Source organism: Lissotriton helveticus, chromosome 10 (assembly GCF_964261635.1).
Source record: "Lissotriton helveticus chromosome 10, aLisHel1.1, whole genome shotgun sequence".
Lineage (NCBI taxonomy): Eukaryota > Metazoa > Chordata > Amphibia > Caudata > Salamandridae > Lissotriton > Lissotriton helveticus.
The window spans coordinates 672,094,112-672,112,663 of NC_136071.1; the positions used below are offsets into that span (position 1 = coordinate 672,094,112).

The window sequence follows — 18,552 nt, forward strand, 5'->3', positions numbered from 1 at the left end:
GAATATATATCTGTCCAAAGTGGATGTACTAATTTAAGATGTTTGCATGTGTAGCAGTCAAGGTGGTTACTTGCAGACGCGCACTCCAAAAAAATGAAGAAAAAAAATCAAAAAAGGATGGCGAAGGCATGAGGGAGCAATAAATAAAAATAAAGCTGGGTAGAAAACGTAGCAGAAGGAGACTGTAACAAGAGCAGAACGATGGGGCAGAACTACATAAGAGAACAGCGAGGGAGAGAGTAATATGGAGCAGGGGTGGAGAAACACAAAGGTTACTAGGGAAGGGCTGGAAAGCACACGCACGCAGATTGAGTTCTTAACCAAAATTTTTTTTTAAAGGTTTACTAAAAGTGAGCAGTGCTAGAATTCAGTTAGCTATTCAAACGAAGGGTAAAGAGATTATGCTCCAAGGGAAAGTCACCAGTAAAGACACTGAATTAGAAGCAAGAAAGAGTGAAAATAAAGCTAGCCAATGGTTAGTAAAGGGATGACTAAGCCCACTGGATGATGTCATCAGTGATGTCATTTGACAAGTCATAAGTAATGTAATATGTAAGGTCATAAGTAATGTAATATGTAAGGTCATAAGCAGTTCATTAAGGGGGCTTACGTTATAGTTAGCTCAGCTAACTATAACTGGTAAATGTCACTGGTATAGTAGGATTGAAATGTGATCCTAACCACAACGTCCCTGCAACCTTTGGTTTGTTCAATGAATATATATCTGTCCAAAGTGGATGTACTAATTTAAGATGTTTGCATGTGTAGCAGTCAAGGTGGTTACTTGCAGACGCGCACTCCAAAAAAATGAAGAAAAAAAATCAAAAAAGGATGGCGAAGGCATGAGGGAGCAATAAATAAAAATAAAGCTGGGTAGAAAACGTAGCAGAAGGAGACTGTAACAAGAGCAGAACGATGGGGCAGAACTACATAAGAGAACAGCGAGGGAGAGAGTAATATGGAGCAGGGGTGGAGAAACACAAAGGTTACTAGGGAAGGGCTGGAAAGCACACGCACGCAGATTGAGTTCTTAACCAAAATTTTTTTTTAAAGGTTTACTAAAAGTGAGCAGTGCTAGAATTCAGTTAGCTATTCAAACGAAGGGTAAAGAGATTATGCTCCAAGGGAAAGTCAAACAAGATGGCACCAGTAAAGACACTGAATTAGAAGCAAGAAAGAGTGAAAATAAAGCTAGCCAATGGTTAGTAAAGGGATGACTAAGCCCACTGTAAGATCTTGGTAAGCCCACAATAGATCTTTCACAACCAGCAGCTTTCGCTGTATGGAATACAGAACTGCACAGACCAATCCTCAATGTGTGCACTAGTTTTCTTGCATGGTACTGCAGGTTGTTCAAGGAAGCAACTGTGATAATTTGTAATGTCACTTTAGTAATCGAATACTGTGAGGAAAATAATTAGACAAAGGAGAAAATCATGTGTAAGTAGCCTTTGGACATGCATGGTAGGTCAAACCACTGCAGTTATTTGAAAGAGTGGAAAATATGTTTAATTATTACAATATATAAAATTAAGAATGAGATTTAATTCTGATCGTAATTCTGATCTACTTAGTAGTACTAAGTCCTCTTTTCTGCTGATCACACATTTTATAAACCAGAATAACTCTAATCTCAATACTAAATAGGGGACGCATTTGTGTTTAAGCAGTTGAAATGATTAATGATGAGCATCCATTTTTGGGGCTTTGTTTGTGAAAATAAACTAGCTACTTTCATATCACTGGTATCATTAGCAGCACACAAACACTGAAGACTGACCAGTATGCAATATCTCAAAAATAAACAGGTTTCCAAATAGGACATACCAATAATTCTTCAAAGTTCTAGTGTAATTCTGCACTATGTTTTAAGACCTGTAACAGAAAACTGATCACAAGATAAAAATCTGAAAACAGGTGAAAACCAATAGTGGCCCACAGAAAGTCTAATATATAATGGACAGCAACAATCACATCCAAACGTATTGAAGGGCGTACTTAACGTAAATGATTTAATTAATCTTTAGCCTAACAAAATAATGGCAAATCAGAATTGATAAAGACTCACCTGTGTGCAATAGCAGGTTTGTGTCCTTCTTTACACCGGGGAACATCCTCGTGCAAATATGCCAGTCCGCGAGACATTGATTCTGCAATGTGGCAAAGTTCATTCCAGCTGACCACATTCCCCTTTAGATAGTCTGTTAGAGATCCCTGTGCATGTAAATGTTGAAAAATGTTAAAATGGTTCTAAAATATCAAACTCCTAGTTTATTTAAGTTTATGAGCTGGTTATTCGGATTGGGTAGAAGCTGCACGCCACAGCAGAAAAATTACAAGTATAGCACTCTTATTGGCTCATAGAGGGTTATTCCCTCACCCAGCACGGCTGTCATGTTTAACATAATGACTCAGATGCATGGCATCTAGTTCAGCAGCCATCCTGAGCTTTTCTTTCACTATAACAAATCTATGCGTGAATGGTATATTTGCTCAAAAACAATATTAACTAAATATTTTATTGAACCAAGATACCGCTTTGCGTTGCTGTTGTGAAACTGAAAACAAACTAAACATTTGGAAGCCTTAAGATTTCGTCACGTTTGGCTTCCAACGCATTTGTATTAGGTTATCTGCTAAAGTCTCTGCAATGCGATGACATGTTTGGAGTGGAAGAGGAGGTTTATTTTAATCTCTCTCCACCAAAAGCAGGTGTAAGCAGGGCCAATGGAATTGTGATGCCGCAACGATTCTCGCAGTATAGATTTGGTGCATTTGCCACATAAAATATGCAGATTATGCTGCAGATCGATTAACAACAAAACATTGTTTATAGCTCTAACGGTTTAAAAGTTCATAAACATGTAGCGACATGTATTGTCGAACAGTGGGAGGCCCGTTGCAAAGCTGGACTTGTCACCTTTCTGTTGCTTAAAGCTATATTTGGTTGTGAAACTGATTCTGAGGTGCAATCAATACCCATACAGTGCTACCAAGTTTAAAAAAGACATTAATGAAGTAATATTACAAAACGTCCTGCATTATGCCACATGATTTGCCTTTTCTTGCTGTATAATTTACTCAACCCTGCCACATTAATTGCGTCTTTACTGCTGCATGATTCCAGTGGCCCTGGGTATGAGTGCCCACCTACGAAAAAGCAATAGGTGCATAAAACAGCAAGTGCAACTAAAACAAAACTCGGGGACAGAGAACTTAAAACACAGTAAATCGTGGAGATTCTGTTGTCTACACATTTCCAAATACACCGTAGAGGAACTGTTTACATAGAAACTGTCAATGAAATTACATGCTTACAAATAGGAAAGAGTGAGGAAGGCAAACGGTTATCAGCTAATTCCTTGGTAGGGGTACATATTCTGCTATTAAATTGGTACAAAAATCAAAAGAGATCAACACTGGTAGTTCCATGTATTGAGAGATGTTTATGCAAGTATTAAAATTCATCCAAGCAAAACACCAGCCGACACGTGTTTCGTCAACAGGAAGTTACCTGTGACTCTTCAGGACTGAATCAGCGTTAGGAATTGCGTAACCGAAAGACCAGTGATAATTCCGACTCGGTCGACGGATGTAAATAAGAGCGGATTGTGCGAGTGGGTGCGTCCGTGTTCGGCAGGGCCTGTATGAAGCAGGGTCCAGCCTACATCTCGTCGAGGATGACGGCGCAATTTCCTGAAGGTTCCTGTTTGCGTGCACAATTCAGCGTGGGTGCCAACCCGGTAGGGCAAATTCATAGTAAACATCATATAAATGCGGGTTGCACTTCGTCATCATCCTCATGCAAGACGGAACATCTTCGTTCATCTAGCAATGTTTATTTACATCGGAGTCAGAAGAATACGGAAATATTAGAAGTAAACATTGGACATTCTACATGTTTTTAATGATGTTTATGTTCTCGAAATTGTTTTCAAATTGTACAGACAGTTTTTTAAAATCGCAATGCTACTTGTAATAACAGGGTGGATTATGGGAATTGTAGTTTAGTGGCAGGTTCGGGTAATTAAGGTGTTACAGGTGATGACCATGTGGGAGAAACTGGGAGGGCACCGGATAGGAGGGTTAAAAGCAGAGTTTAAATTTGGGCGGTTGAAAGGGACAGGAAACTTTTCGGTGAAAGATTGAGGAAGCCGTTGTTTGTTAGCAGGTATGTCCAAGGGGAAATAGAAGGTAGCGGATTGTGCAGTATTGAATGGGGCAGGGGAGATAGGGGGAACGTGTGGAAGCGCGGTGAGGATTTGGGAAGGGGTAGGAAGGAACTGGTTGAATGCCGGGTTGGATGGTGGCTTAATCATGGCTAGTGGAAAGACGGAGGGAAGTGGGAGGAAGTTTAGAGTTGAGTCCGGTGAAGGGAGAGATGGGGAGTAACTTCAGGAAATTGGGATAGGGTGAGATCTAATCACTGTAGAAAAAGACGGGTTCGAACGGAGGGTTTATGAAGAGAGGAGAAATATGGTAGCGGGAGTAAAAGTCGTTATGACATGGGAGTCAGGAATTGAATGACTAAGTTAGGTATAAAACAAAGCAAAGGGAAGGGACCGAGTGCTGCCAGAAACACTAAGTCAATTAATCAATCAGTGCACTACTCACCCGTGAGGGTCTCAAGGCGCTAGGGGGGTGGGCGCTGCTACTGTTCGAAGAGCCAGGTCTTGAGAAGTCTCCTGAAGGTTAGGTCTTCGATCTGCCGCAGGCGGATGGGGAGGGTGTTGCAGGTCTTGGCGGCGAGGAAGGAGAAGGATCTTCCGCCGGCGGTCGTTCGTTGGATACGGCAGCGAGGGAGAGGCTGGCGGAGCACAGCTGGCGGGTGGGGGTGTAGAAGCGGAGTCGGCCGTTGAGGTAGGCTGGTCCGGTGTTGTGGAGGGCTTTGTGTGCTTGGGTGAGTAGCTTGAAGGTGATCTTTTTGATGGGGAGGCAGTGTAGGTCTCATGTGGGGGGGTGATGTGGCTGCGGCGAGGGACGTTGAGGACCAGCCGGGCAGAGGCGTTTTGAATGCGTTGCAGTAGTCGTAGGTGTTTGGCCTGGATTCCTGCGTAGAGTGCGTTGCCGTAGTCTAGCCTGCTTCTGACGAGGGCCTGGGTCACTGTTCTTCTTGCTTCGGTGGGGATCCCCTTATAGATCCTGTTGAGCTTGCGGAGGGTGTTGTAGCAGGAGGAGGGGACGACGTTGACCTGCTTTGAAATGGAGAGGGAGGAGTCTAGGATGAAACCCAGGTTGTGTGCGTGGTCGGTGGGTGTAAGTGCTGGTCCTAGCGTGGTCGGCCACCAGGAGTCGTCCCATGCTGAGGGGGTGGAGCCGATGAGGACCTCCGTCTTGTCCGAGTTAAGCTTCAGTCGGTTGTTCCTCATCCAATCTGCGACAGCCTTCATTCCTTCGTGGAACTTTGGTTTTGGCGGTGTGTGGGTCCCTGGTGAGGGAGAGGATCAGCTGGGTGTCATCGGCATAGGAGATGATGTTGAGATCGTGCTGGCGGGAAAGAAGTGATCCAGTCCAGAGCGTTCTCTTGGATTCCGGCTTCTTGGAGGCGTGTCTTTAGTGTGCGGTGGCAGACCGTGTCGAAGGCGGCTGACAGGTCCAGGAGGATGAGGGCCGATGTTTCGCCGTTGTCCAGGTGGGCCCTTATGTAGTCTGTGGCGGCGATGAAGGCTGTCGTTTCTTCGGAATCCGGACTGGGTCTAGGGTGTTGTTGTCTTGGAGGTATTGGGTCAGTTGTGTATTGATGATTTTCTCGATGACCTTCGCCGGGAGCAGGGAGATGGGTCGGAGGCCCTTGGAGTCCGCCTTGGGTTTTCTGAGGTGGGCGTTGATCTCGGCGTGCTTCCAGCTTTCCGGAAATGTGGCTGTCTCGAAGGAGGTGTTGATCACTTTCCGAAGTTGGGGTGCGGTGGCTGCGTCGGCTTTGTTGAATATGTGGTGGAGGCAGGGGTCAGACGGTGATTCTGAGTGGATGGAACTCATTGTCTTGCGGGTTTCGTCGTCGTTGACGTTGGTCAAGAAGGTTAGGCTGTTGAGGTGGGTGGGGGTCGCAGATGATGTGGGGACTGGAGTTGTCGGGCTGGTCGTTGTGTTTAGGCTGTTGTGGATGTCGGCGATCTTGCGGTGGAAGAAGGTGGCCAGCAAGTCGCACAGTTCCTGGGAGGGTGGGATGTCGTCGGCATTGGCGCTGGAGAGCTCCTTCACGATGCTGAAGAGATCTTTGCTGTCGTGTGCGTTGTTGTCCAGGCGGGTTTTGAAGGAAGAGTTCTTGGTGAGTCTAATGAGGTGGTAGTGTCTGCAAGTGGCGTCTTTGTGGGCTGTGTGGCTGTCCGGTGTTCGTTCATGGAGCCATTTCTTCTCCAGTTTCCGGCAGGTGCGTTTGGAGGTCTGTAGTTCTTCGGTGAACCTGGTGGCTTTCTTGCTGGTGCGGCTGTCTGGGGTTTCTTGAGCAGGGCGAGGGTGTTGGCGCAGTCATCGATCCCGTGTCTGAGGTTGCGGGCGGCGGCGTCTGGGTCGGTGGATTCTGTGGGTGAGTTCAGGGGGAGGGTGGCGGCCAGCTGGCCCTCGGTGACTTTTGCTCCAGCAGCGACGGGGCAGCTGTTGGGCGCGGTGGTGCGTTGTGGCCTTTTTGCAGGTGAAGTGGATGCAGCGGTGGTCGGTCCAGTGAAGTTTGGTGGTGTTGTTGATCAGGGTGGCGGAGTTGGCGGCGTCGTTGTTCGAGGTGGAAGTTCAGGTCCCCGAGGACGATGTATTCTGTGGAGCGAGTGCGTGGGTGCTGACGAGGTCAGCAATGGTGTCGAACTGTGGCTGGGGTCCGGGGGGTCTGTAGACGAGTGTTCCCCTGAGGGTGGTGTTGGTGTCAGTGTGTATCCGGAAGTGCAGGTGTTCGGCGGTGCTGAGGGTGTCGTCAGAGTGGGTGGAGACCTTGAGGGTGGACTTGTGGACGATGGCGATTCCTCCTCCAACTCCATTGGTGCCGTCTCTGCGGGCGATCTTGTAGCCATTTGGGATGGCAATGGCGATGTCGGGAGCCGAGGCTTCGTTCCACCAGGTCTCGGTCAGGAAGGAGACGTCTGGGGCGGAGGTGTCGAGCAGATCCCAGAGTTCAACGACGTGTTTGTGGGCGGAACAGGTGTTGAGGAGTAAGCAGCGGAGGTGGTTGGGTACGGTCCTAGGTTGTCTGTCGCAGGCGACGCTGCAGGTGCGGCAGGAGAAGGGTCCGTGGGTGCGTTTCGGGGCGGCCTGGAAGCAAGTGGTTGTTCATGGAAATGTTGTAAATAATGTATTGATTTATGACAGTCTGTGATTGAGAAGAGAAACGCAATTAAGATTATAAATATTTCTTTTGTATAAGGATGGAGGAATGTAACGATAAGGAAAATGCTACTTACCACTATGCATCTGTTCTTGGCATGTAGGGCTGCTGACATTCATATCTTAGCATAGATCGCCGCCTAGTGTTGGGTCCGGATGTTTGCACCTTGTAGTCTTGGAAGAGTCTTCGAAGTATCATGAGATAGGTGACTCCTCCCCTGGACTACAGTGCGCATGTGCATCTTCTCCATCCTCAGATTGTTTTTCGCCATTGTGGCAAAGATGGAATATAGTAAAGGTAGAGATGACCATGTAAATGTATGTAAAGAAGATAACCATGCAGCTGTGACAGGCACCGGGGAGGAGAGTGGGCGATATAAATGTCAGCAGGCCTACATGCCAAGAACAGATGCATACTGGTAAGTAGCATTGTCCGTTCGAGGCATGTGGGCTGCTGAATTCATATCTTAGCGTAGACTGTATAGCAGTTTCTCGAATAGTGGTTGTCGCCTGTATCAGCTGCAGTGGTTTGAAATAGAGTTTTAAGGACAGCCTGGCCTACAGCAGCTTGTTGTTTGGCTTGCACGTCAACACAGTAGTGTTTTGTGAAAGTGTGTATGGTAGACCATGTAGCTGCCCCACATATGTCTTCTAAGGGAATATTTCCTAGGAAAGCCATGGATGCCCCCATTTTATGCATTGAGTGTGCTTTAGGGGGAACTGTTAAAGTGCGCTTTGCTTTTTGATAGCATATTTGAATGCATTTAACTATCCATCTGGCTATTCCTGCTTTGGAAATGGGATTGCCCTTATGTTGTGGTGAAAAAGCGACAAATAGTTGCTTTGTCTTCCTGAATGATTTTGTTCTGTCAACGTAATATAAGAGAGCTCTTCTAAAGTCTAGTGTGTATAGGGCTCTTTCAGCTACGGATTGCGGGTTTTGAAAGAAAGCTGGCAATTCTATGGACTGATTGATGTGGAAAGTGGATATAACTTTTGGCATACATTTTGGGTTTGTACGCAGCACTACTTTATTGTGGTGAATTTGCATGAATGGTTCCTGAATGGTTAGTGCCTGTAGCTCACTCACTCGCCTGAGGAAGGAAATAGCAATTAAAAATGCCACCTTCCATGTTAAGAATTGCAGTTCACATGAATGAAGTGGTTCGAAGGGAGGCCCCATGAGTCCGGTAAGTACTATGTTTAAGTTCCAGACTGGAGAAGGTGGATGCTTTGGAGGGATAATTCTTTTAAGTCCTTCCATAAAAGCTTTGATAGGTGGGATTCTGAATAGGGACGCGTGTTGTCGGTTTTGAAGATATGCTGCTATAGCAGCGAGGAGTAGCCTTATGGATGAGTATGCTAGGTTACATCTTTGAAGGTGTAGCAAGTACCAGATTACATTTTGGATGGAGGCATCCAATGGATTGATTTGATTATTATTACAGTAAATAACAAATCTTTTTCATTTAGCTGCGTAACATGCTCTGGTAGTGGGACGCCTTGCTTCTTTGATAATGTTCATACAACCTGGATCAAGTTAAGATATCCGAACTCTAAGACTTCAGGAGCCAGATCGCTAGGTTCATCTGATTGGGATCTGGGTGCCTGATTTCTCCATGGTTCTGCGTTAGCAGTTGTGGCGAGAGGCACATTCTTTGGTGAGGAACTACTCAGAGTTCTAGGAGTGTTGTGTACCATGGCTGTCTTGCCCATGTGGGAGCAACCAGGATCATTGTGAGTAACTGTTGCCTTAGCTTGCGTGCCACTAATGGAATCATTGGGGTTGGTGAAAAAGCGTACGCAAATCAGCCTGACCAGTTCATCCATATCGCATTGCCTTGTGACAACGGGTGTGGGAACCTGGTGGCGAAGAACGGACATTTTGAGTTTTTGTTTGTGGCAAACAGATCTACGTCTGGATGTCCCCACTTTTGGAAGAAAGGTTGGAGAACTTGAGGATGAATCTCCCATTCGTGTATTTGCTGACTGTCGGCTTAGTAGGTCTGCTATCTGGTTGTCTGTCCCTGGGAGGTGTTCTGCCAGGAGATAAATGTTTTGAGGAATCGCCCACTTCCATATGCTCTGTGCTAGGTTAAATAGTTGCAAAGAGTGGGTGCCCCCCGTTTCTGGATGTAGTACATGGCCTTCATGTTGTCCGTCCGGATCAACACAGTCTTGTTGCACAGGTATTTCTGAAAAGCTCTCATTGCCAGGAATATTGCCAGTAACTCTAAGTGGTTTATATGTACAGTTTTTTGTTTGACTGTCCAGAGACCTTGGACTGTATATTGAAGGAGATGGGCTCCCCAACCTATCAGTGATGCGTCCGCTGTTAATATTACCTGTGGAACTGGCTCTTAGAACAGTCGCCCCTTGGAAAGGTTTTGTGGGTTCAACCACTGCAGAGAGCGGTAAGTGCGACTGTCTACCAACACTAGGTCTTTTAGTTCTCCTTGAGCTTGGTTCCACTGGCGTGCTAGGCATTCCTGCAAGGGGCGCATTTGAAGCCGAGTATGAGGGAAGATGAATATGCAGGAGGCCATCATGCCTATAAGCTGCATGAACACTCGAGCTGGCAGGGAGCGTCGTGGCTGGAATTTTTGAATGAGAGATTGTATGTTGGCTATTCTGGCTGGATTTGGATATGCATTTGCTACGGAGGGGTCTATTGTTGCTCCCAGATTTTGCTGTATGGGGGAGGGTTTCAGATGAGATTTTGGGTAATTTATTGCAAAATCCTAGATTGTGCAGTAGCTGGATTGTCTGAAGTATGGCTGGCACACTGTACGTACGAATTGGCTTTTATGAGCCAATTGTCGAGGTAGGGGAACACATGGATGTGTTGCCTTCTGAGGTGTGCTGCCACTACTGCTAGGCATTTTGTAAACACCCGTGGTGCTGTGGTTACCCCGAAGGGGAGGACTTTTAATTGATAGTGCTGACCTTCTATTGTGAACCTGAGGTATTTCCTGTGAGCTGGATGTATGGGTATATGAAAGTATGCATCCTTGAGGTCTAATGTTGCTAGGAAGTCGCCTTGCTGGAGTAGTGGAAGTACTTGTTGTAGAGTGATCAGATGGAAATGATCTGAGTGGATGTATTGGTTCAAAGGTCTGAGGTCCAATATTGGTCTGAGGGAGCCGTGTTTTTTGGGAATGAGGAAGTATAGAGAGTATACCCCTGTCCCTTGATGTTGTTATGGGACTGGCTCTATGTAACCTTTTTCTAGCATGGATTTCACCACCTGTTGTAACAGCGCGATGTGTTCTTTGGACATTGGACGGTGTTTGGGTGGCATGTTGGGTGGAGTAGATTTGAGTTCAGGCAGTAACCATACTGGATAATTTGTCTCACCCACCTGTCTGGGGTAATGGTATTCCAGACTGGTAGGAATTGTGTTAATCTTCCTCTGACTGGTGTTAAGTGGTCTGGAGGGAGTGTGAGAAAGTCACTGTTTGTTGGCGGTGGAGGCTCGGGTGTTATTACCATGTCCTCTGCCCTTGTTATTGTTTCCTCTATAACTTCCTCTATTGGAGCCTTTATTAAAGGTGCCTTGTGTATTACTTTTATATGATGAAGATGTTTGTGATGTGTTGCCTCTGCCTGAGCCTCGAAAGGAGGAGCGAAGGAAAGAGCTTCTAGACTGTTGAAATTGAAGTGCACCCATGGACTTAGCGATGTCAGTGTCTTTTTTCATCTTTTCTAAGATGGTATCCACCGCAGGTCCAAATAAGAAATCCTGGTTAATTGGTTGATTGAGTATGGTAGACTGCACTTCATTTTTAAAACCTGAAATGCGAAGCCAGGCAAGCCTGCGTAGCAATACACTAGTGTTGACAGACCTAACGGCTGTATCAGCTACATCAAGGGCGCATTTTATGGATGCGTTAGTAATTAATTTCCCTTCCTGTATTAGGTTATTAGCTTTTGCCTTATAGGGTTCTGGTAGGTGTTGTAGTAATCCCTCCAGTTCGTCATAGTGTGCTCTGTCATAGCGTGCTATGAGAGCTTGTGTATTGGCAATCCTCCAGGTATTGGCAATCCTCCAGGTATTTGCTGCCTGAGAGGCCACTCTCTTCCGTGAGGCTTCTAGAATTTTTGACTCCTTGTCAGGAGGGGGAGCATCACCGTTGTTTGTTAGTTTGCTCTTTTCCTAGCGTTAGACACAACTAGGGAGTCTAATGGTAGTTGAGACCTGATATAAGAGGGGTCTGTAGGGGCCGGTTTATATTTCTTTTCAATCCTTGGATTGAGGACACGCGCCCTGACTGGGTCTTTAAAGATGTCTGGTGCATGCTTTAGTACCCCTTTTAGCATAGGGAGTACACGTACACTCTTCTGATGTTGGGAAGGTGTTAAATAGGAAATCCTCCTCTATAGGGTCAGTCTGCATGTGTACACCATGATACTGAGCTGCTCTGTCCACTAGTTGGTTAAAAGCGACAGTGTCGTCAGTAGGAGACGGCTTTGTGGGGTATGTAGTGGGATCGGGTATGGGTTGTGTGTAACATGCGTCATCGGGGTCATTATGGTCACTCCATGTGTCATCTTGGTTCCCTGGATCGTCAGGTGGTATAATATCATCCTGAGGATCCTCCCCCATGTCTTCCTCCTGATCATAATCTACAAGTGAAGGAGAATATGGAATATAAGGCATGTTGGGAGTGAAAGTAGGAGGTGTGTAAGGTCTTGAAGGGGATGTGCCAAATTCCTTTTTCTTTGGAGGAACAGGAGAAGGGGCTTCAGTGTCCAGTCTTCTCTTATTTTAATTGTAGACTATGTCCTGTTTCAGGGTCTATATACAGTCTTTGTTGTGTATCTGGGTGAAAGAGTTCTTCCTCCTCTGTCCGTGGCGCCGAAGATTTTGCTTTTTTTGACTATACGGCTTTTTTTGGGTCGAGTGTCTCTTTAGGCTGGATGTTTTTATCATGTGAAGCCTTTTTCGGGTCGACGCCTTTTTTCGGTTCGACGGCCTTTTCAGGGTCGATGACCTGTTTCGGCTCGATTACCTCTTTTCGGCTCGACAGCTTTCTTTTGCTCTACGGCTTTTTCGGCCCGACGGCCTTCTTCGGCCCGACGGCCTTTTTCGGCCCGACGGCCTTCTTCGGCCCGACGGCCTTTTTCGGCCCGACGGCCTTTTTCGGCCCGACGGCCTTTTTCGGATCGACGGCCTTTTTCGGATCGACGGCCTTTTTCGGATCGACGACTTTACTGGGGTCGACGACCTTTTCGGGTAGAGTGGCTTTGCCCGGTCCCGGAAGGCTTGGATGTGGTCTTCGGAGCCGAGACGGAAGGCGGGGCTTCTGAAGCGGTGTTTCGGTCGCGGCTAAGGCTTTTGTGCGATGCTTTGACCGGAAACTTATGTGGAGGCGGGGTAGGGGCTTTGGTACTCACGGTTTGCCCCGGTGTGATCTGGTCATCGGAGTCCGACTGGTCCTCTAAGGTGACTATTTCGAGATCTTCCGAGCCATCTGCCTCTGGGAGTTCATTTTCGTCGTCGATAATGTTTTCCGGTTCTGGTGCCTGCCTCTGCATTTCTAGTCGAGCAGCTCTTCGGTTCTGGATAGTTTTTTTAGACCGGAACAGAGCACAAGCTGGACAGTTTTCTCCGTTGTGCTCCGGAGATAGGCACCTGTTGCATACCCTATGCTTGTCGCGGTGTGGAAATTTGGCTCCACACTCTGGGCATTTTTTAAACGGGGTCCTTTCCATCAGCAGAAGGTCCACGTGGCGTCGAATAGGCCCAACCGCCCGCGTCGACAACCGGAGAGAAAAGGAAGTTTTGTCGAGTCGAGGGATACCGAGCGGAAACAATACCGCCGAAAGTATAACGTTTTAGAGGTGGAAAAATGGAAAACTTCGGTCCCGAAGTTGGAGTTGTCGAAGTGCATCCGAACCCAATGGCGGAAAAACAGTCTGAGGATGGAGAAGATGCCCATGCGCACTGTAGTCCAGGGGAGGAGTCACCTATCTCGTGATACTTCGAAGACTCTTCCAAGACAACAAGGTGCAAACATCCGGACCCAACACTAGGCGGCGATCTATGCTAAGATATGAATTCAGCAGCCCACATGCCTCGAACTGTTTTATTGTCCTTTCTAGTTACCCCTGATGAAGGGCCCGAGGGGCCTGAAATGCATTGGGTTTTAATAAACTGCTATGATAAACTTGCGCGTGTTCTTGTATAGAGGTTCGGATGGCCCATCGAAACTTGGGAAAATGCATTTCCTTGCATGTGGATTTGAACAGATTCAAATGAATTAATGAATGGATGAATTATGGATATAAATGTAAAAAGGAAAATAATAGGTAAAAGATAATGCAGAGGCAGTTTTGGCTGTGCCAGTGGTTTCGGGGTGAAACGTCACCCCATTCAGATGTTGCTTAATATTAGCTACAACACATACAGCCTCATCATCTATTTCATCACCAGCAGTGTGGCACAATGCTAATCTTGAAAGGCAGTCCACCCTAACATTTCGGCCACCAACTATGTATTCAATCACTAAATGATATTCATGTAGGCGGGATAAAATGCATTCTAGTATGGCTGAAGCTTTCCCAGTTCCATTGCCATTTAAGAAGGTGTAAAATAGTTTCTTACCTGTCGGTGTAGTTTTGCAGCTTGAAGATCTTTCTGGATTCACTAAGCTGTGCATTATTCCGCGGTCTAGTGGTTGGGTCCGGAATCATAGTCTTTTCTTTTCTTTTCCGTAGCCCAGGTGGGCGTCGACGTCCCACCTTTTGGTGTGCTTCCTGTGACATCGGCACGCTTCCTGCGGAAGCTCCCACCCTTGGGCGCCATCTTCGGAGATTCTTTTTTCTTGTTTTTGTGTTCGGTTTGTGAACCCTTTGGCAATGTTCTCCATTTCTTTTTCAAGTAAGTGATTTTTTTCCTGCTTTGTCCTTTAAGGTGTCTGTTTCTATATTGAGCTTGTATTACTACCTTCCTCTACTGCATCATCTTTCTGGCGGAGGTGGGGGGTTCGCTAGTGAATTCAGAAAGCTCTTCAAGCTGCAAAACTACACCAACAGGTGTTCGTTTTGCAGCGTGAATCTTTCTGGATTCAATATGCTGTGCATAGACTTTGTAGCGGTTTGTTATGTTTGTGGCGGCTGGGTGGAAGATGAGCGTTGGTTGTTGAATATATGTTGAAGCACCTTCTGTTCTACTTGTGCTTCCTTGTTCATTTGTATATCCACAGAGTAGTGCTCAGTGAACGTGTGCACTGAAGCCCATGTTGCCACCAGGTATGTCTTGAATGGGTGTGTTAGCCAGGAAGGCTATTGTTGCTCCCTTTTTCCTGGGAGAGTAGGCTTTTGCCCCTTCTGCTAGTTCTTGGCCTGCCTGTCTGTGGCAGAACTGTATAGTTTGCGCGATCCATCGTGCGATGGTTCCCTTTGCTACTGGTCTACCCAGGAAACTGCTTGCGAAGGACACAAAGAACTGCTTTGTTTTCCTGTGCTCTTTAGTTCTTTCTATGTAGTGCATTACTGCTCTTCTAGCGTCCAGTGTGTGCAGTGCCCTCTCTGCGCTTGTGGTCGGTTTCTGAAAGAAGCTTGGTATTTGTACTGTCTGGTTGATGTGGAACCTTGACACCACTTTTGGCATAAAGTGTGGGTCAGTTCTCATCACCTCCCTATCATTGTGTATTTGGATGTAGGGTTCTTGTAGTGTTAGCGCCTGTAGCACGATCACCCTGCGCAGCGAGTTGATTACCACCAGGAATGCAGTTTTCATTGTCAGCATTTGTAGGGAGGCCTTATGAATGGCTTTAAAGGGCGCTTTCATGTGTCCTGTTAGGACTAAATTATGGTTCCATGCCGGTGGCTGCATCCTCTTTGGTGGTGCGATCCTCTTTGCCCCTCCAGGAATCTCTTTACTATCTGTGATGTAAAGAAGCTCTTCCCTGTTTCTCCTCTTGTGTAGGCTACTATCGCTGCTAGGTGTACTCTTAGTGAGGATGAACTTAGTTTTGCTTTCAGCAGGTGCGTGAGATATCTTAGCACCGTTGCTTGCCTGGTCATCTTCTTGTGTAGCTTCTTCTTGATGCACCATTGAGTGAACCTCTTCCATTTTGCCACATAGCACCTTCGTGTGCTAGGTCTCCTTGCTTCTCGTAGCACCCACAGTGTGCTCTCAGGTAACATTGGGTGCAAACTATGTCTTCAGGAGCCATGCTGCTAGGCTGAGGCGCTCTGGCTCTGGGTGTAGTACCTCTCTGCTTTGCATGGAGAGTAAGTCTTTCCTTTTCCGAACTTGTGGGGTGCACCCTGTGCCATTTCCATTATTTGTGAGTACCAGGTCTGCCTGGCCCACTGTGGTGCCACCAGTATCAGTGTCATGTTGCTGGTTCTGCACTTGTTGAGTACCCTGGGTATCAGTGGTATCGGGGGAAAAGCGTAAGCAAATGTTTTCGACCAGCTTACCCATAGGGCATTCCCCAGGGATCCTTCCCCTGGATGCAAAGTTTCGGCATTTTGCATTCTGGTGTGTTGCAAATAGAGGTCTATTGTCGGTGTTCCCCACCTTCTGAATAGCCTTTGCGTTTCCTGTGTATTGAGCTCCCACTCGTGGGATGTCGATGTCTGTCTGCTGAGCCAGTCTGCTTCCACATTGTGCTTCCCTGGTAGGTGTATGGCTAGCAGGTCTGTTTTGAGTGGGATGGCCCATCTCCATATCTCCTGTGCTAGGTTCGATAGCGGGGCTGCTTGTGTTCCTCCCTGCTTGTTGATGTAGAACATCGTTGTTGTGTTGTCTGGATCAACACTCTCTGGTTGTACAGTTGTTTCTGGAAGGCCTTCAGGGCGAGGAACACGGTCTTCAGTTCCAGGTAGTTGATGTGTTTGACCGCATCTGCTGGAGTCCACAGACCCCTCACCTTGAGCTTGTTCATGTGTGCTCTCCATCCCATCTGGGATGCGTCTGTGGTGATTGTCACCGTTGGGGTTGGTGGTGTTAAAGGCTTCCCTTTTGTTATGTTCTCCTTGTTCCACCACATTATCTCCTCCTGCACTGCGTGTGTTACAACCACTAGATCTTCCCAACTTCCTGTAGCTTGTGACCATTGTTCTTGCAGCCATTCCTGGAATGGTCTCATGTGGAGCCGTACATTTGGGACCATATGTATGCAGGGGGCCATCATGCCCATGATCTTGCTCACTGTCCTCACGGTCAGAGCTTGCCCCTTCTGGTAGAGGCGCGTCTCCTTCAGCAGGGCCAGTGTTCTCTTGTCGATGGGGGAACACCCTGCTCTGTATGGTGTTGATCTGTGCTCCTAGGAAGATCTTCACTTGGTCTGGTTCCATTGAGGATTTCCCCCAGTGAATGGAGAATCCCAGGTCCATCAGTGTACTTGTCACGCGTTGTGCGTGTTCTTTGCATGTCCTGTGTGAACTTGCCTTTATTAGCCAGTCGTCCAGGTAAGGGTATACGTGGATCCCTTCCCCCCCTCAGGTGCGCTGCCACTGCTGCGAGGCACTTGGTGAAGACCCTTGGCGTGGATTTTAGTCCGAAGGCTAGGGCTGTGAACTGGTAGTGTTCTTTGTTGATGGTAAATCTTGTAGATGTTTGTGCTGCCTGTTCATTGGGATGTGCAGGTAGGCATCTTTGAGGTCTATGGTGGCCATGAAGTCCCCGACCCTTATCTGAGGAATGACCTCTTGTGGAGACGTCATCTTTAACTTTTGTGTTTTTATGTACTTGTTTAGGAACCTTAGGTCCAGGATGGGTCTCAGTGTGTCGTCCACCTTTGGTACCAGGAAGTAGGTTGAGTACACTCCCTTGTACCTTTCTCTGTATGGTACTGGTTCGATGGCCTCCTTTTGGAGGAGTTCCTTCGCTTCCTTTTGAAGTAGCTCTAGCTCCTTTCCTGACCGCGCCTTCCTTTTTGGTTTCTTGTTTGGTGGTGTCTTTTCCAGTACTATGCAGTATCCGAACTGTGATGTGGAGTATCCATTTGTCTGTGGTTATCTTCTTCCACTCCCGGAAGAAATGATTTAGCCTTCCTCCTACTGGTGTTACATGTTCGTTGATGTTTGGTCCGTGTAACCCTCCGTTGGTCTAGTTGGGCTCCACCCTGGGAGGTATTGCGTGACAGTCACTTTGAAGTGGGTTGTTGGCCCCCTCTTATTTTGTCCACGTCCATTCGCCCTCCCGCGAAAGGACTGGCCCCTTGGCTGGTAGTGCCAGGTTTGTTTTTGCTGTCCCTGTTGTGTTTGGCTGTCGCCCTGGTGGGACTGCTGGAATGTTTGGTGTGACGTTCCTGGCTGGTTTCCCCCTCTTCCGTTCGGTCTCGTGTCGGGGCACCCCTTCTCATCCCCCTGAATTGTAAGGCCCCCATGGGCTTTGCAGTTTTGTTTTCTTTCTTGAGCAGGGTGAGTTTTTCATCCACCGGTGCCCCAAACAGTGTCTCCCCATTGAACGGGGTGTTTAGAATGTTGTGCTGTACCTCTGGTTTGAAGCCTGAGATCCTGAGCCAGGCCTGCCTTCTCTCTGTGATTCCCAACATTATCAGTCTGCTGGACGTATCAGCTCCACCCAAGGCTGTTTTGAGGCATGAATTTGCCACATTCTTCCCCTCCTCCTCCACAAGGTGTGAAGCTCTTTGTTGGTACTCGTCTGGGAGGTGCTTGATCAGCTGTCCGATCTCGTCCAGAATTTAGTACTGGTGCCTATTCAGAGGGCGCTTGAGTTTGCCATGCGCCAGTGCATCGGTGTATTTCTTTCTATCTTTCTCCCAGTTAGGTCCATCCTCTTGCTTTCCTTGTCTGGTGGTGGCTGACGTTGTTGGCACATATGCCCTTTTCCTGGCGGTCGCCGAAATAATGGAGTCCGCTGTAATTGATCCCCGAATGTAGGGAGGATCCTTAGAGGAGTGTTTATATTTCTTCTCCGTCCTAGGCGTGACAGACTGCATATTGCCGGTTCCTTGAACGCCTCTTTCCCTTGGGCCATGTATCAAGCATGGGGAGGTACTGGCTCCTCGTTTGTGTGGGGAGCAGGGTCTCCAAGAGGAAGTCTGCCTTTGGTTTTTCCTCATCTAGCTTGGCTCCAAAGGCCGTTGCCGCGTTCTTGATGACCATATTGTAGACCCCAATGTCATCTGGCGGCGAAAGCCTCGAAGGGTAAGTGTCCACGGGCTCTTCTGGGCTTTCGGTGCCCTGTGTCCCCGAGGATGCTGAGTCGAGGGTCGTCCGCTGATCATCGTCCCCCTCCTCCTCGTAGTAGAAGGCTTC

General features: G+C 47.3%; 1 protein-coding gene across 4 annotated transcripts in view; it reads right to left on the reverse strand.

Annotated features, from left to right (window-relative positions):
• The window catches only part of ACVR2B (activin A receptor type 2B), a 376,358-nt gene that overhangs the window by 112,626 nt on the left and 245,180 nt on the right, over positions 1-18,552 (reverse strand). For all 4 annotated transcript variants that reach the window (XM_078663209.1, XM_078663210.1, XM_078663208.1 and 1 more), the window contains exon 7: positions 2,069-2,214. In XM_078663209.1, the coding sequence (XP_078519335.1) occupies positions 2,069-2,214 (146 nt within the window). The remainder of the gene's footprint in view (positions 1-2,068; positions 2,215-18,552) is intronic.